The sequence below is a fragment of the Dendropsophus ebraccatus genome, chromosome 8, assembly GCF_027789765.1.
Source record: "Dendropsophus ebraccatus isolate aDenEbr1 chromosome 8, aDenEbr1.pat, whole genome shotgun sequence".
NCBI classification, from domain to species: Eukaryota; Metazoa; Chordata; class Amphibia; order Anura; family Hylidae; genus Dendropsophus; species Dendropsophus ebraccatus.
Window position 1 is genome coordinate 48,545,528 of NC_091461.1, and position 27,664 is coordinate 48,573,191.

Genomic DNA, 27,664 nt, shown 5'->3' on the forward strand with positions numbered 1-27,664 from the left:
AGAGGCTCCAACACAGGGGACAGGGCATGCTGGGATTTATAGGGGAGTGATTGGGTGCAACTACCAATTAGGAGCGCACTGCCCCTTTAAATCTGAGACAGCCGGCGCGCGCGCGCCCTAGGAGGCGGGGACGCGCGCGCCGGCCGGCACAGCGAGAGACAGGAGCGTGGAGAGGTGAGGCGCCCCCCGGGGCCGAACGTGTAGCAGCGCCGGGTCCCTGCACAGGGACCCCGGCAGCTGCATGAGATGGAGGGAGGTCGCGGCGGCGGCCCGGAGCACGGGACGCCGCCGCGGCCGTGACAGTGCTCCCCCCATTTATATAGCCCCCCTGTGCGCTCCCACCATTTATATAGACCCCCACTGTGTGCTCCCCCCGTTTATATAGACCCCCGCTATGTGCACTTCCTCCCATATAGTATATAACACAAAAAAAAACACTTTTATTCACCTGGGTCTGGGCGTCTCCTCTTCTTGTCTCTTCTTTTCCCTCTTGTGGCCGCGCGAAGTGTTTTCCCTGCGGTCACAAGAGGCGGTCTCTTCCGTTGTCATGGCATCGGCGCTCCAGTGACTCCTCTAGAGCGTCGGCACCAGGGACACAGAGCGGCCTCTTGTGACCGCAGGGAAAACACTTCCTGCGGCCAGAAGAGTGACTGACAGGGAGGGAGCCAATGGTTCCTGCCCTGTCAGTGCCGCTGCTGCCTGTAACTATGTGCACTCATTACGAGCGCACATAGTTAGCCGCAGCGGTCTTGGGCACCAGAGCGAGGCCCCCCTGGATGTCGGGGGTCCCACGCTATTGCGTGGGATGCTTGGTGCCCAAGCCCGCTACTGCATGTGTGCAGGGACAAAATGGTGCCGCCAGTGCAGACAGCAAGGAGGAAGAAGAAGGCCCCGCCCCCACTATGGAGAAGGCCGGTGTGGAGAAGTTCTGCTGTGGGTCTCCCGGAGCTGATGCGGGGGATGCAACAGGGCCGACAGTGGGCCTGCTGGTGCTGGCTGAGGGGGGGAGGGGAGTGAGGGACGATCGGCAAGATGGCGCCTGTGATATGAGGCCCTGGCCTACCTCCGGACTTGCCGATCCACCAGTTGTCTCCCGGGTCCGTGCCGGAGTTGCTGATGATGAAGGCAGCGGCGCTGTCCCAGTGTCCCGCGCTGAACGCAGGCTGCAAATCGGGACTGCGGGTGGCTGCGATTCGGCCTGGTCTCCAGGTGGTACGGTGCGGCCTCTCTCCAGGGACTTTGCTGGGCTCTGGGCGCCGGGATTTAGGAAGGCGTCCAACCGTCCCTGGCACGGCGAGGAGAGGGGCGGGGCTGTGCCGCCTTCTTCCTGCTGCTCATAGGGTTCACGAAGAGGGTGAGGAGCTGGGGTAAGAGCCCTAAATTGAAGCCTCATGGCGGGAGCTCTGCAAAGACACGTCTCTATTCCGCCATTGCTTGGCCACGCCCCTTGAAAATATCATTTAATCAATGGAACAGGCAAAACTGATGGGCAGCTGAAATTTCTTCGCATATTCTGTAGTGGGAGCATACGCTAACAGGGATCTTACATAGTGTTAACTCATAGTGACAGAGGGTCATTACCTCAAAAGTTTAATAGCACAATACATAAGGTAACAGAAAGGCCCTATTCACACATCTGCAATTAGGGTCAATGTATTTCAATGGTCCCATTGACACATCTGTAGGTGTGCATGCGGCCATGATCAATACCGCAAAAAAAAAAAAAAAACACAGGCCCTAGTGTGGACTGAAATTGCTGCAGGGGCACACCAATAGAATTGCATGGGATCCATATTTTTGACGATAAAAAACACAAAAATACAGATCTGCAATCCGCAAATAGTAACTATTTTTTTTTATTAAATACAGAGTAGCTTCTAGTGTCAGAGCTGCTTTTATTTTGTCTCTACTCGACACCATTCCACAGATCTATATCTTATTGAATTTCCTATTTCCACTGAATAGTCGATGGGCATAACCTTTATTTCAAAAAGATATAAGAATGCTAGGCTTAGGATATGTGTAAGCTTGAGTTATACCACTTTAGCCTCATATTCACACCCCTTTTGAGTATGATTCATGCACCTTTTGAGATAAATGATAATTAAAGATGCTGTTGGAGCTGCAAAGAACATATAAGATGTGTACACTTACCCATCCAAAACCACTGCTACTGCCAGTTTTCAGGACAGCCTGGTGTTTGTAGCCATCCTCCTTTTAAAAACTTCCACTGACATGCAGTGTGTGCAAGAAATAAGTACTTGGCACTGACAGCATAGGAGAAGTTTTGAAAAATAGGACTGTGGCAGCCAATGAGTGGCCTGGAAATCAACAGCAGGAGTCGTGGAGTACAGCGGGAAAGTATACACATCTGTTATGTCTCCCACAGCATCATTAATATTTTCTTTTCTTGTAGACACTCAATGTGCCACAATGTGTTGCTTCCATAAGACTTTTTTTTCTCCTCCAAAAACTTTGTTGTTTCTATGCCTTTTCATAAAATTAAAACCACAGAGTTCTATATACAGTATGCCTTATTATGGATTAGAGATGAGCGAAACTCGAGCATCGTTCGGCATTTGATGAAGTTGGATAAAGCCCTAAGGCTGTGTGGAAAACATGGATATAGTCATTGGCTGTATCTGTGTTTTTCAGACAACCTTAGAGCTTTATCCAACTTTAGCAGCCACCGCTAATCAAATGCCAAACGATCGGGTTTGGATGGACTCGAGCATGCTCGAGGTTCGCTCATCTCTATTATGGATCCATACTACAAGGATCCTAAAGTATTAGGTTGCAAGAGGTTTTCTCAAAAATACATTCTGAGCAAAAAAAAAAAAAAAAAGTCACTTTGATAGTTATATGATCTCCATAGGTCCAGCTTCTCTGACATTTTTTACACGTCTGCTGTCCTGATGCCCTCACTATTGTTTACATAGATACTTTCTATTTTCAGTTTAGTGGCTCTCTGTGCTATTTTTTTTAGCTTTTATTCCCTTTTGTTATTTACTAGAAACTTGTAACTCTTTTGAAATAAAGTGATTTTGTGGAAAACAAATAAAAGTTTGCTGTCATATATGCCTTGAGGTGAAAAGGATCGTTCACATAACTAACAATTTTTCCCAAGCAGTGTAATTTTTTTCACATCTCCATTCCCTGGTATCTTGCAAATCATGCCTAGTATTTATATCTATGAGTGGGATGCTGCTTTTGCAACAAATATGTTTTGTTAAAAAATAAGCACATAGACAAACCAGAAGCAAGCAACAATAACTCCTTTCAGTGGAGAATAAAACACAGATTATATCAGGACATGGAAATATTTTGTCTCTGGGAAGATTCTGGTCTTTTTCTTAAATTTCTATACCTATTCTAACAAATATAAATATTTGTATTAGGACACTGTTACATGTTTGAATATCAAACAAGTACCTTGAATGGCAAAGGCAAAGATTGATATTGCTGCAACAACTGTGTGTAATTTTTAGTTTATATCTATGTGTGTTTTATGAACTCATGCCTGGAATAGTCCTTCAGATGCAGTACTAGGAAAAAATAAATGTGTAAGGTGAATCAGAAGGAACATTTCAGTGACAGGTCCAAAAGGAGTCACCTATCTTTACCACATCAGAACCAAGGATAATCTACATAGTAAATTTATAAAAGGCCTACAAAAGAAAACTCAAGAATTGAAAATAAATAATCAAATCATTAGTTACGCCATGGAATAAACCGTAGTTTAAACCATTACCCGTTGTTTAGTTTTTTTATGGTTAATATATTTTTCAAGAAATGTTGGCAATACTTTTTCTATTTTCATATCTATATTATTAAATAATCTTAAACTAATTCAGGCCTAATATGCTTGCAGTAAGGCATATCTCTAAATGCTGTTAAAAGCAGCTCAGACAATATAAAAAAAAATTAATAAAAAAACTTTTTGCAACAGAGAGAGCATGTTATAGTGTTTGGCTCCAATCTGTAAAAAAATATTTTTGATACATTCCCCTTGAGTGATGTGAATTAAAAAGAACATCTGGCAACTATCTTTATTTCCTATTTTGGAAATGTAATATCTCCCTATAAAATAAAATACTATAGAATATTTAAAGAACAAAACTAAAGGTATTTTTTTTCCTCTTATAAAATTAGAAGAAGAAGGTAAAAGACTACTCTATGGGACAGTATTGCCGCATCATAACCTAAGAGACATGATATATCTCAATAGAAAATAGGTGATCACGAGTTAGGCTACGTTCAGTAGTTTTTAAGGACCATAGGGGATGTCTACAATCATCCGCAATCTGTAACAAAAAAAAGTATCTATAATACCGGTATATCCGTATTGCATCTGTAATCCTTTTTTTTTTTTGCTGATCAGCAAAAAAGGGGGGGGGGGGCATAGTAAAATAAGTAGCAATGGTATGGATTAGCAGACATTACAGATGTTTCATCCGTGAATGTTATGGCTCTGCAACAATTACAGATGTTCCCATAGACTTCTATGGAGCAATCTGTGCTGCAATTGCAGTCAGTACTGGAGCTTGTCAGTATTTTTTGTTAATGCAATATTTGCAGATTGCGGATCCGGAAATATATGAACAGCATGAATAGTCCATTTAAAATCAATGAGCCCTAAATTTGTCCATAATTGCTGATTATTACGGACAAAACTGTGGAACATGTAAATGTAACTTTAATCTCACAAAAATAACCAGTCACATAGAAACATTATTTTCCAATTCTGAGACATCAAACATAACAGCTAAATAGAATAAAATGCAAATTTTAAACTGGATGGTTGACATTGCATTGACATATATTTTGCTTTCTTTTGTAGACAAAAGACCCTCAGCTCTACCTGTATTTAACAGGCTATAGTACAGTCTTTACAGTAACTCAAACTGGAATTACTCGCTATCTGACACTGCTTCAACCAGTTGACCGTGAACGTCAGCAGCTTTATCAATTTTCGGTGAGTATAAATATATTAAAATTGGCTATGAACTGACAATTCATTCATTGGCTAATACCATAAAGGTGGCTGTGCTTGGTACTTTAGAATAATCCTAGTTAAGTGACTTCTCAAACACTCACTGATCAAACATTGATGTGCCTTGCATGTTGACAGACTCTTAACATGCCTCTAGTAAGGTCACTTGTTAAGATCTGTTCCTGGTAGTGCGGTCTTGACCCACAGCAGATGGAAAAGGAGTTTTCCCGTGAGATTACATTCTATGCCAACACGAGGTGATGATAGTGCTGTGCTAGCTAATTGAGTCCACCTGATAAACTGAATTGCTTTAAAGCATATAGAAAGATCCAGTAGGAAAATACCACCTTCTCTTCTCTTATAAGACATTTAGGAACGTACAAGCCTTAGGTATTTGTTATTCTACAGAAACCTAATGATGGGGCTTTGAGTTTTAATCCCTACAGAACAATGTAGCTGATTCATCAGGATTGCAAGTCTTTTACTACAGTCTGATGTACCAGGTATAACAGGAGGAAGCTCCAGAGCCATGCCATAGCCTGCAGTGGGAACTAGCTGGCACACATGCCTGGGCTCCTGCCACAACTGTCAGAAGCAGGAGTGGAGCTCTGATCATAACAGTTAACCATTTAGATGCTGTGGTCAATGCAACAACAGCATCTAACAGGGTAACAGAGGGAGGTGGCTCCCTCTGTCCTCCATTGGTATCCCACGGAGTGAATGTGGGGTACTGATGGTAGCCATGGTAACTGGGGGCCTTAGACCAGCCTCTTATCCTCGGGTTACGGAAACCAATCAGGCTCTGCACTGAGGTTGATCAGTATAAAAATGGAATAAAAAGCAATCAGAAGCTCATGTGTGCCCAAGAATGATACTAATGAAAACATCAACTTGTTTAACAAAAATGTTTTTCACATTCCAAAGCCTATGCAAACTACGAGGCCCCAAAATTCACCAAGACTATGTTGCTAAGGCTATGTGAGAAAACAAAAGCATGCTCATTATGATCACCTTTCTCAATAGAGCTTATTATTTTATTGAAGATATAGCTGTTATTTTGCTTTTAACTGTTTGTGAAAGCAGCCTTAGAATCTCTTATAAGTAAATGCATTATAAAGTTATTAGCACATAAAGTTACATTAGAAAAAAATATGTGCCGTCCCATCTCAGCCAGTGATTGACTGTCACTCCTGAGACAAGTTCACCTCAAAAGTAACTCTGATGATAGGTCAGGGACTCATGGACAAAAGAACAAGGTGAGACCCTGGCGCTGCTCCCGCCAATCTGTCCCTGCCTTTTAGGGAACCCGATTCTTTAACAGGCCAGCCCCAACCTGAAGACCGCAGACTACACACAAGACAAAGACAAGACAGATGAAACACAATAAAGAGGAGTCAGCAAGCCAGATCAGCAACAGTCGAGCTACGAGGTACCAAGCCAGAAAACAGAGGGGAGTCCAGCAAACTTAGCCAAAGTTCAGGTTCACAGGTATCAGGTCAAGCAAGTATAGAACACTAGTGTAGGCACTTCAAAAAGGCTTTATAGCAGGCAAATGAGATGGTGAGAGTAGTAGTCTTATAGGAACTGAGGTCCCAGCCCCATGCCCTGATTGGGCAGGGTCTCCAGCCCCCTTGTGGATAAGCAGAGCTTACTGGCAGGGGCGTATGCCAGTCAGCATAATGACATATTACAGCCAGCTGAGGGAGTGATGTGGTCCCGGCCATGGCACTTGTAACCAGGGATGCCATCACTAAGGAGTTGGTCGGCGTGTCCTTGCAGCCGGCAGTGCTTTTTCTGGAGCGCAGTTATTGTCAGGAGCCGGAAACGCTGGTAGGTGCTTACTCCTGACAGTAACAGAGGCAGCAGAGGGCAGGGGACACCGGCGATCGCATTGGAATAACGGGGGAATGCAGAGAGGTAAGCACAATATAGCACAATACATTTTTATATTTTCTTACAATGCAGCAACATGTTAAAAATGTGTGAGTGCCGGACAACCCTTTTAAGCTTTGTTATGGAGTTTTGCATTTTATTATGAAGATGGTTGGAATTCATTTCAAGGTCTTCTGGGAACATAACTTTAAGAACTTCAAAAACTTCACTTCACAGCCTTTACCTTGGTTAATCAAGACAGTAATGATTAAAAGCTTGGATGTTTAAAGTTTGAAAGGTTAAGAAGGCTTGTAGTACAGAGGAAAAAGTAACAAGCAGCAAACCCTGTATTTTTGTGGGTGATTTGACCTATCTGGATGCCACAAATGCTGTCTGTAAATGTAACCTTTGACAGAAGTTCCATCAAGTATAAGTAGTGCAGGTGAAAGTGGTTGCCCCTGCTAGGTGTCATTCCTAATGGAAGAAAAGTCATGCAATGTGCCATTTATTTGAATTCCCTCAACCTTTCAGAAAGTTAAAGGTTGGAGAAATTATGTTTTGTCAAGGCAGCCTGCATATACTCAGGGTTGACCTTCTGGGCATACCTTCTTGCATGGAAGATTTTAAAGGTATTGTGTTTAATTTGATACATAACCCACTCAATTTTGTTGGACCAAGAGTTATAACCAATTTTTACAATTAGTAACAACCAAATAAATGTGCTTGTAATTACAAATTATTTTTCAGAGTTTTTGACCTCTTCGGCAAGGATATAATTTAGGAAATGGAATAGAGAAATAATTGTTTTCTGTATCTATTAGTATTAGAGGTTTGGTACATCTTCTAGGACTGGACTGGACTGGATCGTTTATAGTTTAGGACAATTGTCAAGTTTTAAAGTTGTGAAGAAGAGTGAAGATGTGTTTTTCATACTGCAGACCAAAAGACCAAAACCTTGCCGGGATCCAGCAGAAGGCACAATATACTCCCCTATATGGGCGCAGGTGATATCAACATATGCTGATATCACCTGCGCCCATATTGGAGAGGATATTGTGCCTTCTGCTGGAACCCAGCAAGGGTTTGGTCGTTGTTTAACATTTGATTGTTAAAGCCTCCCCCGCGTGCTGCCGTGAAAACTTGGATGCCTTTACTAGTGTGGTGCCAACTTGCAAAACCCTAGTAGGTGAGTGTGGGCTTGTGTATTTTTGGGTGATCTACTCTCACTCACAAGACTTTTGCAATATTGCACAAGGAGCGCCCTTCTTTCTGTTTTTTCATGCTGCAGATAACATACCCATTATAAGTCTTAGAACACAGCAAGAGTTTGCACTATGAATTTATAACTATACATGATACTATTGAGTAGCTCATATAGAGTGATTGATCATGTTTTGCATGTGTTCAGGGTTTATATACATAATCTTAAAGGACCTACATTATTTGAAGTGGAAACTATCATTCCTGCTGGTGGCAATGTTAAAATACTGCTGCTGGCATGTCTTTTAGGTGGACAGAATTCAGAGGACAGAATTGATCCAGCAGCACCATTGACTCTATACACTCACAATGCAGTCAACGGTGCTGCCGAATTAATTCTGTCCTCGGCGTATCCAAACAGACATGCCAGAAGCAAGATTTTAATATCACATCCTTCTGCCAGCAAGGAATGATTGTTACACTTTAAGGCTGGGTTCACACTATGTATATTTGAGGCTGTATTTGGTCCTCATGTCAGGTCCTCATAGCAACCAAAACCGGGAGTGGATTGAAAACACAGAAAGGATCTGTTCACACAATGTTGAAATTGAGTGGATGGCCGCCATATAACAGTAAATAACGGCCATTATTTCAATACCACAGCCGTTGTTTTAAAATAACAGCAAATATTTGCCATTATATGACGGCCATCCACTCAATTACAACATTATGTGAACATAGCCTTTCTGTGTTTTCAATCCACTCCTGGTTTTGGTTGCTATACAGCCTCACAAATACAGCCTCAAATATACATAGTGTGAACCCAGCCTGATAATATAGTGTTTTTTTTTTACATGTTTTAAAACATAAATATAATAAAGGCATTGAAATGTGTTTATATCTTTTGATGACCAGATAAAGGCAGAATTTTACTGATTAACTATATTATCTTGTGTTATATTTATTAAAAGAGATCAGTGGTCAGACAACTCAATGATTAGCTTGTTATCACCTTTTGTATGAATAGGGAATGACAAACTGAGATGGGAGTATCACTTTTAAATCGAACAAATCACTAGGAATTTGATTCTAAAGCTACTAGCAGTGCCCAATAGATGGGGTAAAACGTTACCTTACCATGTGTTTTATGCAGTTTGTAGTACCATGAAAAAAACATGGTAAGGCAGCATTTTACCCCATCTATCGGGCGCTGCTAGTAGCTTTAGAACCAAATTCCTAGTGATTGGTTTGCTTTAAGCCTTGAGTGTTCTGATGCCTTAATACCATGTTTATTGATTTCATGAGAAATGATAGAGCTTAAAGTGTACCTGTCATGATAAGCTTAAATTCCTCTGGTAATCTGGAAGTTCCTTGGCTACCAACACGCAATGAGACCATAATATGTGGGAGCCCCATTGAAGCCAATAGGGGTTGCAAACATTACGTGTTGTGTGTTAGTATCCAAGGAGATCTGAACTTCCAGATTAACAGGGAAAGTAGCCACTTATTTTGAAGCAGGCCGTCATGAGAGGTACACTGTAAGTAAACTAGAGATATGATATGTGAATACCTCTGCAAAGTTCAAAAGATACAAGGCTTCATATATACAAGGCTTTCTAATAGAAATGTTAACTGCCCTATACAGTGATATAATAAATTTGTACAGAATTCTTAATCCACGTTTAAGTTACTCTTCTATTAAAATAAAAGTCCATTTTGTACTCTTTCACTGAATTATTAAACTCAGAATTTTATATTCTGCTTAGAAAATAAATCTTTAAATAAGACATTTACAAACAGATACAGCAGTGCGATCGCATTATCTTGCAAACCCAAGGAAGTGTTTAATCCTGAAGAAATGTGAAGAAAAATAACCAATTTCACATTGTTTCATTAAAGCTGACATTCAGACATTTCTGTTCTGTAGGTATATTACATTATTTAAGGCATGTTTCAAATTAAATTATTCTAGCAAATTTACTTTGGATGACTGACACTGAAATCAGCCAGAGCTCAGGATTTGCCGCTGGTCTTATGAATACATGTTTTGTAACACAGGGAAAATATATCACTCATTGTACATTTTTAAATATATTTGAGTTCTGTTAAGACGTTTCCAATTTGATAATTTTGGGCAGTAGTGTAATGTTGTTTAGATGCTTAGATTAAGGGTCCATTTACACAGAAAGATTATGTGACAGATTATCTGCCAAAGATTTGAAGCCAAAGCCAGGAGTAAATTTGAAAAGAGGAGAAATTCCAGGCTTTCTTTTATGACCTGTTCTCTGCTTACAGTCTGTTCGTGACTTTGGCTTCAAATCTTTGGCAGATAATCTTCCAGATAATCCTTCTGTGTAAATGGACCCGTATTTGTAAGTCACCTCAAAGATATAGATTAGAGACTGCAAATTCACTCTCTCTATCTCTCTTTCTAGAGGATCCAGTTGTTAATTACATTGACAGCCTAGTTATTTAACCCCTTATTGTAGAGGTGGGGAATCTTTTTCCTGTTGAGGGCAATTTGGGCATTTAGAAAATCATTTTAGGGCCATACACCAATGCCCTTCAGACTCAATGTTGTACTGTGCGTAGCAGTGGCGTAGCATGGGTTGGAAGAACTGGGGGCAAGGTAAAATATTGTGTCCCCCCTCCATGCCACTAGTATTTTTAGTTAACCCGCCAAGATTCTTCCTGTATTTTAGTTAACAGCAAATGATGCCCCTGGTATTTTAGTTAACCCCTAATGATGCCCCTGGTATTGTAGTTAACAGGGTATTACCATCTCCATAATTATATCTAAAACATCAGGTAATTAAAAGTTAAGAAAGTTTTTCAATAGGTTCTTATTACCTTTTTTAGTTCTGGCTCCCTGCTAGACCATCTAATGTGTCTGCTGTGTTTACAGTGGGTTGTCTAGGTTCCCAACCACTAATATTAGCAGTGGCCTAGCCAAGCTGAAAACTCACCCCCAGGCTTCACTGTCTGCCAACATATCTCTGCAGTAATTCATCACACTGACTTCCAGCACTGTGGAGCTGTTGGAGTTGGTGTAGCTGAGATCAGCACAGAATAGTAGAGCACAACTCAGCAGTCATCATAATGCTAGCCCTAGTGCTGCTGATGAAAGGACCAATCACAAAAAGGAAGGAGGAAGCCAGGAAGTGGAGCAATCTTAAAGCAATGTGCAAGGTAAAAGCGGTAGGTGGGAATAACTATTTAATCTTATTGATGCCCCTGGTAATATAATTAACCCCAATGATGGCCCTGGTGTTGTAGCTTTCATCCCCTGCAGTCTATGCTAGAGTAGCACAGGTCTTCTCCTACAGGTGCGGCAGACACATTTGCGGGCCACATCAAAAGATCTCAGGGACCATACGTGGCCCTTTGGCCAGAGGTTGTGATGGACATGACAATACCTAATATGTGTATTTTTATTTTTATTATTTAGAAAAGGAAAAGGGAAAAATATATATATTTTTTATTACATTTATATTACTTTTTTTTATATTATTGAAAGTTCTTTTTCAATCCAGTGAGCTCACACACTTGAATCAATTTAATGATATGTTTTGAATGGTTGCTTATGATGTGCAAAATGGTATTCCCAGCAGTGCTTTTCCGGTATGAAGTAGTAGTTTTTTGCAGGTATGGCAAACTAGAAAACTAAAAAGGAAGACAGCTGTGTGTCAGCCGTACTCAGTTATGGATAAACCTCAAAATATTGTCATTATTATTCAGACATCGTGGATTTAACTCCATTTTACACAATCAATAAGTCATCAATAAAATCAATCGTATGAATACCAATGAATATTATTTGTCAAAGATTATTAAAATTGAAAATTTTTTTTTCCTCCCACCATGCTATGTATACGTTTAGCGGGAGGTGGGGGGGGGGTTGAACTCCCTAGATTAGACTAGGATCAGTAATGTTATCACACGGGTCTTCTGGATTTTTTTTTCTTTTATAAAATGTGTGCCAGAGCTGTTATTGCTGCATGATAGGAAATCAATGAGCATAAGGCATACTGTACACATCACAGGCCAATCACATACAGGACTCACTGCAGTTAAAATGACAAAAAGCCCTCAGAATCTCTTTACAGACTTTGACATATTCTGAAATGTATATGACTAGAGGCTGTAAAAGCTCATCCAGCCACTCACACTTCTTTTCAGTAAAGAACATGAAGTTTGATATTCCAACTTATCAATTTTAAGTAGTCCATGGAATAAAGGTGATTAGCAAAACACTAGGGCTACACAGTAATTTTAGCCAATGGTGTGGGATGGTGGGACCAAAAATATTTATATTGCAATGTAGTGATCTTGCTTGTTTGCAGCTATAAGCTATGTTCATACTAAGTAAAAAGAGTGACCGCTATTGCATAATTTTAATTGGCTTCAAGGAAATTCAAGGAATTAAAGTCTATGAAATAACAGACACCATTTGCGCACAGTGTATTAAATGATAGGCATCTTTTGAGGCGAACGTCAAATAATGTTTGTGACAATTTTTTTTATGTCTTTTGCAAACAACAGCCGATACTTTTAACCATTTGAAGACCAAGCGAAAATGACCCAGTGGAACACACAAATTTATCATTTTTGCCTTTTCGTTTTTTCCTCTCCCCCCTTCTAAGAGTTCTAGCACTTTCATTTTTCTATCTACAGGGCAATGTAAGGATTTTTTTTTTTCAGGAATAGGTGTACTTGTGTAATGAAACCTTTCATTTTAGCATTACATGTATGATGGAACCCCAAAATAATGCAATATGGGGTTCCTTTGTCTACTTAATGCACTATACAGTAAAAGTAACATGATACCATTATTCTATAGGTCAGTCACAACCATATGCAGGTTTACACAGATTCTCTAATGTTATATGCATATTTTTTTTATAAAACCCCTTTTTTTTGTAATTAATTATTAATAAAATGGTCTATTGTGACGCTTATAACATATTTAGTTTTTCACCTATGGGCTGTATGGGGTGTGATTTTTTGCGCCATGATCTCTAGTTTTTATTTATACCATATTTGTTTAGCTCAGACATTTGATAACCTTTTAATTATTATTTTTTATATAAAATTTAACAAAAAATCGGCAATCCTGGCACCTTTTTCGTTTACGACGCTCACCATTCGCAATGACTATTGTTATATTTTAATAGACCAGACAATTATGCACTCTACAATATATAATATGTACATGTATTTTTATATGTTTTATTTATATATTGGGAAAGTGGGGTGCTTTTAACTTTTATTGGGGGAGGGGCTTTGAAGTATTTTTGGGGTACTTTTTTTTTTACACATTTTAAGTCCCCTTGGGGACTTTTAAATGCAATACTTAGATTGCATTCACTGATCATTGCTATGCCATAGGCATAGTATTGATCAGTGTTATAGGCGCTCTGACAATTGAGCCTGCCTGTGGCAGACTTAACCAGCAGAGTGGCGATCAGACTGCACAGAGGAAGTTAAGAGACCTCCTGCGGTCCATTAAAATGATCGGGACCCTTGCAGACATACTGTGGGGGTCCCGATTGGTAGGTGACAGTTGCTGCACCTACCGCTGCAGCCTGTCATTAACAGTGAGGGCGTGGCTGCTCACTGCAGCCAGCCCCCACCTGCTATGATGAAATATCCGCTCCAAGTTAAACACCAAGGACGAACAGTTACGCCCAGGGTCGTCTGGTGACAGGCATCCATTGTACATCCAGGGTCATTTTGGGGTTAAGCCGTTCACACACAGTTTTTCTTTTTTCACCATCCTTATTATTAAATTCAATGAACTTTTTGATTAAAGACACCCAAAGGCAAATCTATCCACCTAAATTAGAGTAATTTGCAAAACCACAAAAGGATGGATGTTATTTTGGATTAAAAATGATGGCAATCATTTTCTAAAATTATAAATGTACAAGGAAAAACGTCATGGGAACATAGCCTTGGTTAGTGAAATTTATATATATATTTTTTTTTAGTCAGGTTGTTGTCCGGGCCACTGGTGTGTCACAGTATGAACTTGTTTACTTTGGTTACCAGCAATACAGCTGGGTCCACACAAAGCAAAATGACAAACTTTGGCAGTATGGTCAATGTCGTTGTGTAGCGCTACCCTTAAAGTCCCAACCTGCTTCTCCGTAATCGCCCCAGGATTAAGACTTTCAAAAACTTCTCTTGCAGAAGTTGTTCCATGAGAGGAGAGCGAAAGAGAATAAATCAGAGTCTGTTGCAATACTCTCTGGGGGAATTTATTAATTTTGTCTATCCTTATGACAACTTTTTTTGCAATTTGCTGTCCTCATTTTGGACAATTGTGTTTTTAAAGGCTCATTATAAATCTTTCCTATTCTTGGATTATATGTTGCAGAAATCTGTCCAATTGTAAGAAATGTTTAGACAATTTTTATTATGATCTACATTGGGACAAAATTTAAAGCCAAAATTTAGTCAATGCCACATAACTGAACATTGAAAACAACCTACCAACCTAAGAAAGGTGGTGGCAGTATTGGATAGCTTATGGTGTACTCTGGACTCCTACCTACCCAAGCCCTCCTCTCACTACATGCAGAGAAAACGTTTGACAGCATGGGCTGGGGATGGCTGGGAGCAATACTGGACAGGATGGGATTCACAGGTTCCTTTAGATCCTTTTTGACAGGATTATATTCTGAACCCCGAGCCAGGATACATACCACAGGTTTCCTGTCGGCTTCCATCCTTCTCTAGAGGGGCACTCGACAGGGGTGCCCACTCTCACCCCTGTTGTTTAATATAGCTTTAGAACCTTTCCTGCGCTGGCTGGCAATTAGTAATATTTCAGGAATTAAAGTAGGCCGAGTGGAAACAAAAGTAATAGCGTTTGCGGACAACTTAATGCTGTTCTTGGCTTCGCCAATGAAAGATTTTCCGACTGTTTACTAGATGTTGGATACATTTGGTGGATTTTTCGGGATTTAAAATAAACTTGACTAAGAGTGAGTTGCTGGATCTCTCTGATTCACAATCCCTACGTTCTCAGTTGCCTGAGAATACTCCAGTTAAAGTCACCACTAGACCGATAAAATATTTAGGGATTCTTATTGATCGCACTCCCGAATCTCTCTATCATCTAAATTATTCCCCCATTGTTTCAGAAAATCTTGTTGGAACTCAGGAGATCGGAAGGCCTTCCACTCTCATTTCTGGGGAGGTGCCATTTAGTTAGAATGCTTAGTTTCTCAAAACTATTATGTCATCTACAAACTATCTCACTGCTGGCTGCTCTGCCATCCTAACGTTGTGAGGATCCAGTCTGATTTCTCAAGATACATTTGGTCAGGTAAGAGACCTAGGATCGCTAAAGCTAAATTGCAGCTTCCCAGATCTCGTGGAGGGATAAACTTCCCGGATTTGAGAAAATATAATGCAGCATGCTTATTGCGGCACTGCATAGACTGGATCCAGGGATCAATTTTTTATTCTAACTTAACCTTAGAAGCGGAACTAGCCGCACCTTGGTCGCTACCAGAACTGTTACAAAATACTCAGCATTACCAGCCAAAGTCAAACATACTTTACTACTGAAAGATACTATAGCCACTTGGAAAATAGTGAGGAGGCTGTATGGTCTGCCACAATTGATATCTAGATATCTCCCTCTGTGGGGCCACCCTGAATTTAGCCAGGGTAATGAAAACCCAATGTTTGGTAAATAGAAGTTTGCAGGGATTAATTCCTTGCATCACTTATTTCCCCAATAGGACAACAGACTCCTCATTTTTCCAGAGCTTTGCACCAGGTACTTGTTGCATGCATCACAATTTTTACCACACCCTCAACTTGTGGGGTTTTTAACTTCACGACTGAGAGATTTATCTTCCTTAACAAAACTTCTGGAGATGGATGCGATGAATCCCATCTTTATCGTACTTATACTTTAAGTTGGCAACCAGATCTAATGATTCTTTTAGTTCCAACATGTTTAATAAATGGACGACTGTATTTGATGACGCTGATTTGCCAAAACAGATTTTGGAAGGGTGGGCTGCTGTGTGACGAGGAGTTCCTAGTGAGCAGTGGCGGAAAACGCAATACAGGCAAAGAGCAATACAGTATATGGTTTTAATATACTGCCTCATCCCCATGCTCCAGATAGACTATTGGCATGCCCAAAGTGTCATCAGGCAGCTACTGATCTGACTCATGGCATATGGACGTGTCAATACACACAGCCCTTTAGGGACCAATTGTTAATTTTAATTCAGGCTGTGGCTGATTCAGCTTCCATTGTCTCCACAGTTGCTCCTATTCCACTCTGTTCCGGAATCATTAAAGGTGTCATTGGCGCTACATGCCTTTTTGTTAGTCGCCAAAAGATGTATTCTACAAAAATGGTTGCAACCCACTCTCCCTTCCATGATGGAAGTGTTAGCACAGATGAAGCATTACTAATTTCTTGACAGGGTGGAGTGCAAGAGACTGAAGGAAGCAACTGCTACGAATTTTTTTAAAAAAGGAAACATTTTGTGCTTAGATTCCTTTCAGATCAAGAAATAAAAAACTTGGTGACACCATTTGTTGTAACTAAATGGTATCTCACGTCTTCGCGGGGTCACAGGGACGTTTTAAAATCACAGGTACTCATGCGATATCATAGATATACTCTACAACATTGAATGTGTTTGTAGTTTGCATTTTCTGCATCTGTGGAGGGGAGGGAGGGGGGATTAAGGATTTTGTTGTTATGTTACATATTACATGGTATGTCATTTGAAGTTTTTTTCATCTATTTGGACCTATGATGTGAATGAGTCCAAATGCTGTTTTGTAAAAAAAATTTAGGTGAACAACTAATAAAAATTGTTTAAAAAAAAAAACTAATTCACCTGGTACTGACCAGACATAGGCCTTCACGAGTTTGTGTGACTTTTTGAAATGTTGCAAGTGATAATTTGGATGCTAATCACAGATTATGCAAATTTTGAATACAACAGGCAGATAACAAAAATATATAAAATATTTGCTCTTTGAATACTGGTTTAAAAATAGAGCTTAGACTAAAAAATGGGTGAAAAATCCAATTATTCCCCTAAAAATAGGTGCAAAGTGCTTGATAAATGCCATCCAGTATCTATTCATCTTTTTGTCTATTTATTCATGCACATAGATAAGTTAGAGAAAGAGAGAGAAATAAAACACTATCTTCCATACTAGTATCCATACTAGTATCCATATCCATACTAGTCAGGAAAGGCTTTTTTATCTCCTCGCCCATGGATAGGTTTTCATGTCAGTGGTGGGCGAGGTTACAGATGTGGGGTTACAGCTTGCCTGGCAACATAAGTGACAAAGATCACATGACCTCTGTCTCAGAAGGGAGGGGGAGAATAGAGGAGCAGAGACAGAGTGGACCAGGAAGTGAGGATTTTCTGCATCTTAAGGGTGTGAGCTAGAATATGCTTCAGACAAATCTTTCTCATGTTGCTTCTTATCTTTCCCACAACCAACCTCTGACTTTGTCCTCTTATTACTGAAAAATTACAAAAGGGAATTAAAACTGACAAAAAACTGTTATTCAATTGTTTATAGTAGTTCAAACTTCCCATGGTTAGGTTATGAGGAGCAGAGAAACATTACTCAGATCTGAATTAGTTAATATTTTTTTAAGTCCAACACAGTGTCCAAAAATACTTAATTGATGTCTGACAGAAAATGGATCTATCATTGAGCTTAGCTTTTAGCCTTGGTACTGCATATGACATTACTATTGAATTACGGTTTGAAGAGCTATGGTCAGACACTTTTATACTGGATATTACTTTTAGCAACATAACTTATTTGTTTTTCCCATCAGTGGTCTACACATGTATTGGTGTATTGACTCTATATCCTGATAAATAGGTAGCTGCTGGCACAGAAATCTTATAGAAGTGCAGTAAATCAGTATTATATTGTCATTTGATCAGAAGTGGAATAAAAGAGAAATTACAAATCTTGTTCTGATTGAAATATAGGTCTTTTAAAGAACTGTGCTCAAGGTCTAAATAAAACAGAACTAAAAAAAAAATATATAAGCACAGTTCTTTAAACTATATAGTTGTACTTTTTTTTTTTGGGGGGGGGACTTCCTTTGGATATAGAAAAATTTACATTTAAAGTGTTACTGTCATTTAAATTGACTTTTAGCATGGTGCATCAGTCAGGGCCTCATTAAGACCCTAGACTTATAATATAGACTGTCTTCTGCAATGAGTCAGATCAGGTGGATAACCAAGGAGAGAAGCGTATTTCTTAGCCAATGGTTCTAAGCCATGGGTACCCAAACTTCCAGAATGAAAATCAACCTCACTACTGCTTCGGTAATGGCTGTGATGCCGGGTATGCTTTAAAGAGTCACTGTCGTATTTTTTTTTTTTTTTTTGCAGAAATCAATAGTCCAGGTGATTTTAAGAAACTTTGTAATTGAGTTTATTAGCCAAATATGCCATTATCTGCATGTAAAAAGTCTTTTCCCAGGTCCCCCCCCCTCCTTCCTCTTTTCCATCCACTGCAAAAAATCTGAAAATTGTGACTTGTTGCATGAGTCGTACCCTGTCTGCTCTAGGGAGAGGGGAGGGGGAGGGGGAAGGAGGGAGCTAGCTGGCAGCAGAAAGCAGATAACAGAGGATTACAGGCACAGAGCTGGGTGACAGCTGTAATCTGAGCTCAGACAGGTCAGTGGTGACTGTCCCAGGAGATAATGGGTGAGGGATTTGTAGATTAACTCTTTGTTGTCCTGTTTTGGTCTTTTCTTTAGTTCTCTTCATAGGAGAACAATGAAGACAGGGGGAGAGCTTCAAACTGCTTTTTCATGATAAAAAATGCATTTTTTTGGCTAATAAACCTAATTACAAAGTTTCTTAAAATCGCCTGGACTATTGATTTCTGCAAAAAAAATTCACAACAGTGACACTTTAAAGAGATTTTGAAGTGTGTATCATAGATTGACTGCTTATGTAACTTCATGTCTTTTGGATGTTTTTCTTGCCGGGTACCCCCTTTTTGTGAACTTATTCTTCATTAGAATTGAAAAATATGCCCTCAAATGTGCTCATACATTAATTCGGATATATATGTTTGATTAAGGGTGCCTTCACAGACACCGAATCCACAGCGGATTTCACGCTGTGAATTTGCAGCAAAATCCGCTTCGGATCAAGTGCCTGTTCATTCCAATGAGAATACATAATCGCAACAGGATTAACATCCCACTGCGTGAATGTAAGTTAACCCCCCACCAGCCAGAGCATACATTACCTGTTCCGTGCTCTGGATTGCTTCTGGGGTTCTCGACTAGACGTCCCACTCAGCCAATTAGTGGCTGCAGTGGGGCTGCGCACTGATTGGCTGAGAGGGATGAGCAGACACCGGGAACCCCCGAAGCAAGTCAGAGCGCGGAACTCAAAATGTATGGTCCAGTCAGCGGGGGGTTAACTTATATACATGCAGTGGGATGTTAATCACGCTGCCGGTATGTATTCTCATTGGGATGAACAGGCACTGCGACAATGATAGTCCATTTTGTTGTTCTGTACTACATTTCATATGGATAGGGGATACATTTTGAGGCCAAGTTCACATGTTTCAAGACAGAGACTGTTCTGTGACATGGACATATCACAGAACGGCCGCTGTCTGTGAAGTTCTCTCTGACTGGTACTGAATTCCGTGTTTCAATTAACCATAGGAGAGAATGTATGCACAGCCAATTTCATGCAGCCGCTATTCAAGGAATGGCGGCCACACAAAATTGAGGTCTCAGTTTTTAATGCAGCTTCAAAGATTTCCAGCTGGAGTGTAAACAGAGTTTATATACTCTGGCCAATATTCCATACAACAAAAAATCATTTGACACTATCAATAAATAGCGGCCAGTGTTGCAAAATGCAACAACGGACGTTATTTATTAAAATAATGTAGCGTGTAAACGTAGCCTGAAGATGCAAACACCTCTTTAAACCTCAAATGGTTACTCTACCTATGTGAAGATGACAGAGAAAACTGATATAATCAATATCCATGGAAGTTTATCGCACAGAGCCTACATGTAAAATGAAGGTGGCAGCTTCAGTGTCCAGAGAATATAAAGCAAAAAGTTTACCTCTCACTTTTAATATCTTTCCCTATAATTTGTTATTTAACAGTGTTAATGGAATTTTAGGTTCAGCACTTTCATTTAATTGTCAGAATGTCTTTGATATATTGAAACCTCGAAAATTGAAGAGATTTTTCTTCTAAAATCAATCAAAAGGCCTAGCAAAGAATATGCAAGCATGTATTTTGTAAATTAAATGGTTTTCACTATTCATTTGTTCCGTCAAATTTTCAGCTAATGCTTTTAACTTCAATTGACAACAAAGGCAAAGGGGGAGAAAAACGGTTCCATCAAATTATTTATCTCTTTTCTTAGATTGAGGGTACAAACACACACACCGTATATGCAGCTTATTTTCTGCTGCGATACGCAGATCTGTTGCGTATATGGTGTGTGTGTGTGTGTTTGTACCCTAAGGAATTCAAATTGGCAAACATTTTGTATACTGTACATATTTTCAGGGAATTTTTATTTTAAATTATTCTTTTATTTTTTTATTTTTTTAAGTAGCAAAAATTCAACAAAAATGCAAAAAAAACTATTAAAAAAAAGAAAGAACTTCAGAATTTATATATTCATACTTTGGGAAAATCTTTGGTAATGTTGTGTAGCTGATCCAACATTTTTACAATAAAAAGTAAAATGTTCCCCTTGTCCTTTATGCATTACAAGTTGAAATGAAAAGGTCCAAAATAATCAGTGTTGTTGTATTGTTATCAATGCATGTGTCACATACTAAATGCTAATGCAGTGATTTACGCTTCAGCTATTACACTAAGGATCTAATGCCTGGAGGGAAAATTAAAATGACTATCCCTCTTCATTTTCATATGCTGAGAAATCATTATACCTAGATAGATGAAGCTGCACTTCTGTGCTTGCCAGAAAGTAATGTCAAGTCTGTCAAATTCATATTAACTCCCAGAAAGTGAATAGAAAATTTAGAAATGACTAAAACTGGATGAGTTGTGCATCTTGGCATGGAATATAATCGTACATTTTCTGATTTATTGGTTTAAAATACAGACCTTCTATGAAAAACATTATTTTTTTTTTCATCAAGTTTCCGAGAAAATCTTGGCTCTGAATATGAATGATGTATATAATGAAAGAAAACAAAATAAAATTGGTAATAAAGGGACTCGGCCATGCATAGACAAGGTTTATTTGTCACAGGAGGCTAATTCTGAATGAAAGTAGCTTATCAAATGCAGAGAGGTGTCTATATTGGATAAAAATACTAAGGAGTAAGATGACACACAGAAATGTGTCATCTTAAAATAACTCTGTATGAATAGTAATCGGGTAAGTCAATTAGCAGATGAATTTACGGGTAGATAAAGGGTACCATGGGTATTGGGCTATTTTGCTACCTTGTTCCCCTCTGCGAGCCCAGTATTTAAAGTATTAGTGTCATTTGTAAAAAAAAAATCTTTTGACTTGCCATTCAGATATGCCAGTAGCTTAAATCACACTATATTTCAGTACTTAGACCCTTGCATTTTTTGTTATAGCTGGGTAAAGTGCACACGGCCCCTACTTCATTCCCTTGCCACCCACCCAAACTGACTCCATAGCCCTTTAATAAAGCCTTTCTCCTGTAATGAGTCGAATAAGGTGACTTGGCAAGGAGTTAAGCATTTGGCTCCAGGCTGTACCCAGGCTTCAGGCTTCACTAATGATCACAGCCAGTTATTATCATTATTATTTATAAAGCGCCCTTGATTCCAGAGCGCTATACAAGTCATAGGGATTAGCAAACAGGAACATTACAAGATCAAAACACATTACATGAAGGTAAATGGCAGAGTGGTACATGGGGAAAGAGGACCCTGCCCGCAACGGCTTACAATCTATAAGGTATGGGGAGAGAGGAAGAAGATAAAGTGCAGCCAAAGTGTGATGCAGAAATTTTATATATTGTAAAGACATGGGTTTTCAGGTTACTTTTGAAGGTCCTGGTCGTGGATGAAAGCCGGATATGTTGGGGTAGTGAGTTCCAGAGTATGGGAAGGCTCAGGCAAAATCTTGGATCTTGGATTTGTGTGAGGTACGCAAAAGGGGGAGCATAAAAGGAGGTCATTGGAGGATTGGAGGTTGCATGAGGGATGGTAGCAGGATATCAGATCAGAGATGTACACAGGGGAAATGTTGTGAATGGCCTTGTATGTTATGATCAACAATTTAAAATACTGTAAATATGTTGGGCGATGGGAAGCCAATGAAGGGATTGGCAGAGGCAGAGTGAGGGGAGAGGTGGATTAGTCGGGCAGCAGAATTAAGGATATATTGAAGGGTATTAGATGGAAGACCAGAGAGGAGGATGTTACAGGAGTCCATGTGAGAGATAATGAGAGCAAGTGAAAAAAGAGTGGATTTAGGATTCAGTTTTTGAGGTGAAGGTGGCAGAAGGTGGTCAGGGTCTGAATGTGTGGTTTAAAAGAAAGGGTAGAGAGGTGACCCCCAAGGCAGCAGACTTGGGGTACAGGGGACAGAGTGCAGCCATTAATTGTGATTGAGAGATTAGATAAAAGGGAAAAACAAGATGGGGGAAAGATGATTAGTTTTGTTTTCTCCATGTTGAGTTTTAGAAAGCAGGAGGAGAAGAAGGAAAATACATTATACAGTACCTAATAGACACTCTGAGACTCTGGATAGCAGAGAGGTGACATCCATACCGGAGAGGTAGATCTGAGTGTCATCAGCATAGAGGTGGGTGGTACTTATAGCCATGGGATTCTATCATGTGACCCAAGCCAAAGGTATAGATGTAGATGGGAAGAAGGAATGAGAGAGTTTGTAGTCAACTGTGTCGAAGGCAGAGGATACGTCTAAGAGAAGGAGCACAGAGTATTGGCGTGAGGCTTTGGCAGTTAACGAGTTGTTGGCCACTTTGGTCAGGGCAGTTTCTTTAAAGTTGAGAGCACAGAAGCCAGACTGCATGGGGTCGAAGAGCGAGTTGGATGAGGAGGATAGTTTATGGTAGGCATGTAGTTCCAGGAGCTACAGTGAGATATGGCGATAGCTGGATAAGGCAGGGTCCATGAATGTTTTTTTTTAAGGATAAGTGTAATGGTTGCATGTTCTTATGGAGAGGGAACAATGCCAGTAGTTAGTGATAGATTGAAGTTTCAAAAATTCTTATAATTTTTAATTTTTTTATTTTACCTGTAAAACCTCCTTAATATTTTAGGACAGTAGATAAAGTATAGAGAATAAAAGAAAACTGTCTAAAAGTGAAAATGTCTTTGTTAACCATAGCAGCCAATCACAGCACCGATTCTCATTCAAATAGTGCAAGAGCAGGAATGTCAACCCTTTTCTGTTAGTCGAATCAGCACTCTATGGCCAAATTCAGAGGTAAATACAAAGTTTTTTTTAGTTCCGGACTTGGGAACCCTGCTTATCAGAACTTGTATTTGATATGCCTTACATTTATTTAATAGAAAACATTTATAAAAGTGTTTTCTAGCCATGGACCCAAAATCTCTGTTTTGTTCCCTGAGCCATTTTGGCAAGGTGCTCAATCATGCTGGAAAAGGCATTGTTGATCGCCAATCTGCTCTTGGACGGTTGGGAGAAGTCGCTCTTGGAGGACATTCTGGTACCATACTTTATTCATGGCTGTGTTTTTAGGCAAGACTGTGAGAGAGCAGATTCCCTTGGCTGAGAAGCAACCCCACACACGAATGTTTTCAAGATGCTTTACAGTTGGCATTAAACAAGACTAGTGGTAGCGCTCACCTCGTCTTCTCCAAATAAGCAGTTTCCAGATGTCTTAAACAATCGAAAAGGGGATTCATCAGAGAAAATGACTTTACCCCAGTCCTCAGCAGTCCACTCCCTGTACCTTTTGCAGAATATCAGTCTGTCCCTGATGTTTTTTTCTGGAGAAAAGTGGCTTCTTTGCTGCCCTCCTTGAGACCAGGCCTTGCTCCAAGAGTCTCCGCCTCACAGTGCGTGCAGATGCACTCAAATCTGCCTGCTGCCATTCCTGAGCAAGCTCTGCACTGCTGGTAACCCGTTCCTGCAGCTGAAACACTTTTTAAAGACGTTCTGGCACTTGCTGGTCTTTCTTGGGTGCCCTGGAGCCTTTTTGGCAACAATGGAACCTCTCTCCTTCAAGTTGTTGATCATGTAATAGATTGTTGGCTGAGGTGCAATCTTTCTAGCTGCGATACTCTTCCCTGTTAGCAATGAGAAAAAGAATAGGCACTCACCCCAGGTGTATCTTCTTCTTTATTTCAAAAAGCAGTCAACTTAAAAGCCGCAGGGAGAGGGAGCACGGCACACAGGTCACAGTGACGCACGTTTTGTGTTCAGCTGAACACTTCCTCTAGCTTCCTCCACCAGCTAGTGGAAGTGTTCAGCTGAGACCTGTGTCAGCTAGTGGAAGTGTTCGCTATGACCTGTGTGCCGTGCTCCCTCTCCTTACGGCTTTTAAGTTGACTGCTTTTTGAAATAAAGAAGAAGATACACCTGGGGTGAGTGCCTTTTCTTTTTCTCATTGCTATATATTGGATTCAGTGACTGTCTACAGTAGAGCACCACCTGAATGTATCGTAAGTGTGTCTATTGCCAGTGAAGCTATAGTACTAAAGCAGTAGCTAGTAATGCCGGATTCCCATGGTCTAATTGAATAACTCTTCCTTGTTAGGCCATTTTTGTGCAGTGCAATGATGACTGCATGTGTTTCTTTAGAGATAACCATGGTTAACAGAAGAGAAACAATGATGCCAAGCTCCAGCCTCCTTTTAAAGTGTCCAGTGGTGTCATTCTTACTTAATCATGACAGATTGATCTCCAGCCCTGTCAACATCAACACCCACACCTGTGTTAATGGAGCAATCACTGAAACAATGTTAGCTCGTCCTTTTAAGGCAGGGCTGCAATGATGTTGAAATATGTTTTGGGGGATAAAGTTCATTTTCTAGGCAAATATTGACTTTGAAAGTAATTGCTGTTAAGCTGATCAGTCTTTATAACATTCTGCAGTGTATGCAAATTGCCATTTTAAAAACTGAAGCAGTAGACTTTGTAAAAATTAATATTTGTATAATTCTCAAAACTTTTGGCCATGACTGTAGTCTTCTCTATAAATCCCCCACCACCACAGTTGCCAGACAGTTCAGCACTTAGGGCAGTGGGGTAAATGCTCATTGTTCATGGTACAAAACATCTGCATGGGATCCTTCTTGGACATTCGCCACACCTTGCCCCTGACTTTCAGTTCTACTACTGGGTTTCTAAGGGTCCTTTTACAAACACTAATATCTGACCAATTTTTCTGAAAGATATTTTAATCCAAAGCCAAGAATGGTTTGTTACCTGCTTTGGCTTCAAAAATCTGTCAGATAAATTGGTCAGATATCTGTTTGTGTAAAAGGACCCTGAAAAAAGTTATACATTTGTCACCTAATTATTACTTTGTTATTGTCTATTGTCTTATTGTCGCTCTTATTCATTCCCGTCTTGACTACTGCAATTCCCTACTAATTGGCCTTCCTTTCTCTAAACTCTCCTCTCCCCAGTCCATTCTCAATGCAGCAGCCAGGATCATCTCCCTTTCCAGCCGCCATACAGATGCCTCCCCTCTGTGCCAGTCATTACATTGGCTCCCTAATAAACACAGGATTCAATATAAACTCCTCCTGCTCACCCACAAGGCTCTCCACAGTGCTGCACCTCCCTACATCTCCTCCCTCATCTCTGTCTTCCGCCCTAGCAGTGCCTTACGCTCCTTTAACGACTTAAGACTAACAACCACCTTAATCCGCACCTCTCACTCCCATCTCCAGGACTTCACCCGAGCTGCACCAGTTCTATGGAATGCATTACCCAAGACTGTCAGACTCACCTCCAATACCCAAAGCTTCAAACGTGCCCTCAAAACACATCTGTTCAAACAGGCATACCAGGTTCTCTAAATTGCCGCCCCCCCTCCCCAAAACACATACGCCAGGCATTCAAGCACCTGTAGCAGGCAGGCATTGGTTGGTGACTGGTTTACCCACATTTAACTGCACTGCCTTATTTATAAAGATGGCCAGACCATGCTAAAAAGGAAGGACTTTGCCCCTCTGCCATTTTGTCTTGCACCCCTTCCTAATAGTCTGTAAGCTCATGCATGTGAGCAGGGCCCTCACTCCTCATGTATGGATAATTATACGTAGATCTCTGTAATGTCTGATTTTTGTCTATGTATGTACCCCCAGAATTGTAAAGTGCTGCGGAATATGTTGGCGCTATATAAATAAAAATATTAAAATATTATTATTATTATTATTATTATTATTATTATTATTATTATTATATGGCATTTTAAAAATAGTAGCATTGTCCCTGAGTAAGGTTTTGTTTTGTTTTTTTGCGTTTTTCTGCTTTTGAGCTGCAGAGCACAGTACTCTTCCCTATGATCTTTGCTCTCTTTAGTCTAGTTCATTCATAGGTTGCTGATTCCCTGTCTGTCTGCAGATTGAGTGATTGCCTTTTAGTTTGTGCAAAGGTAAGAAAGCAATCAGCAACAATTAGACGCAAGCAGCGGCAGTTTATAAACATGATAACCTACACAAAGTGCACACATCAGTGGTAGGAATAGTGCTCTTTGCAACTCAGAAGCAGAAGGGATTTAATTGGGGGGGGGGTAAAAAGTATGCCCTCTGAGCTGAGCCCACTCCATATGTGGGTACCCCTCATGTGCCTCCACACAGTAAATGTAAACCCATATATGTAATGTCACAGTTTGTCCTATATACATATTTTATATCATATGTCTTATTAAAAAGTGATAAATACAACAAATATCTTTTGTTTCCTGTTGGAATATTAAATCAAATTCTCACCTTATGAATGTCAGGGGCAAATGTATGAAATATGTTCTTTTCAATTTTATTTGTACTCCTATAATCAGTATATTGTTATAGTATGTTGCTGGTTGTCTGTTATTTCAGTGGACAGTAAAAAAAAAATAGCAATAGAAATTACACAAACTTTGGTGCAAATGGCCAAAGGCATAATCGCGGAAGAATGTCTTTAAGATCGTTCTTAGCAACTGAGTAAAAACATTTATAGCATAACAAAGCACAGCGTGAGTCAGATGTGTACATTATCAGCCATGAAATAAATCCTTATGATAGACATATAAAATGCATAGAGGTTGCAATAGTTTTTTAAAATATTTTAATAATTAAAGTACAGTGGTATTTTGGTTTAAGAGCAAACTGGATTGAGAGCGTTTTGCAAGAAGAGCTTACAGTTTTTCAAAATTGTAACTTGGATTAAGAGCATCACCTTGGTTTAAGAGCTCCCTGTATTGGGTGGAGACGGGAGTGGGGGAGGGGCATGGTCTGCATAGTATGGTCTACAGCACTGTACTCTGACCCAGGAAGTCTCCCTTACCTTCCAAATCATAGCAGATCCACTTCAAGCTGGGGCTTACATCAGGAGACAGGACTATGGGGGTAATCTTTTAA

The 27,664-nt window shown here is 40.0% G+C and overlaps 1 protein-coding gene across 1 annotated transcript in view; it reads left to right on the plus strand.

Annotated features, from left to right (window-relative positions):
• Nucleotides 1-27,664, plus strand: part of PCDH15 (protocadherin related 15) — a 796,162-nt gene that overhangs the window by 310,921 nt on the left and 457,577 nt on the right. Inside the window, exon 11 of the mRNA XM_069981835.1 lies at nucleotides 4,841-4,979. Within this exon, the coding sequence (XP_069837936.1) occupies nucleotides 4,841-4,979 (139 nt within the window). The remainder of the gene's footprint in view (nucleotides 1-4,840; nucleotides 4,980-27,664) is intronic.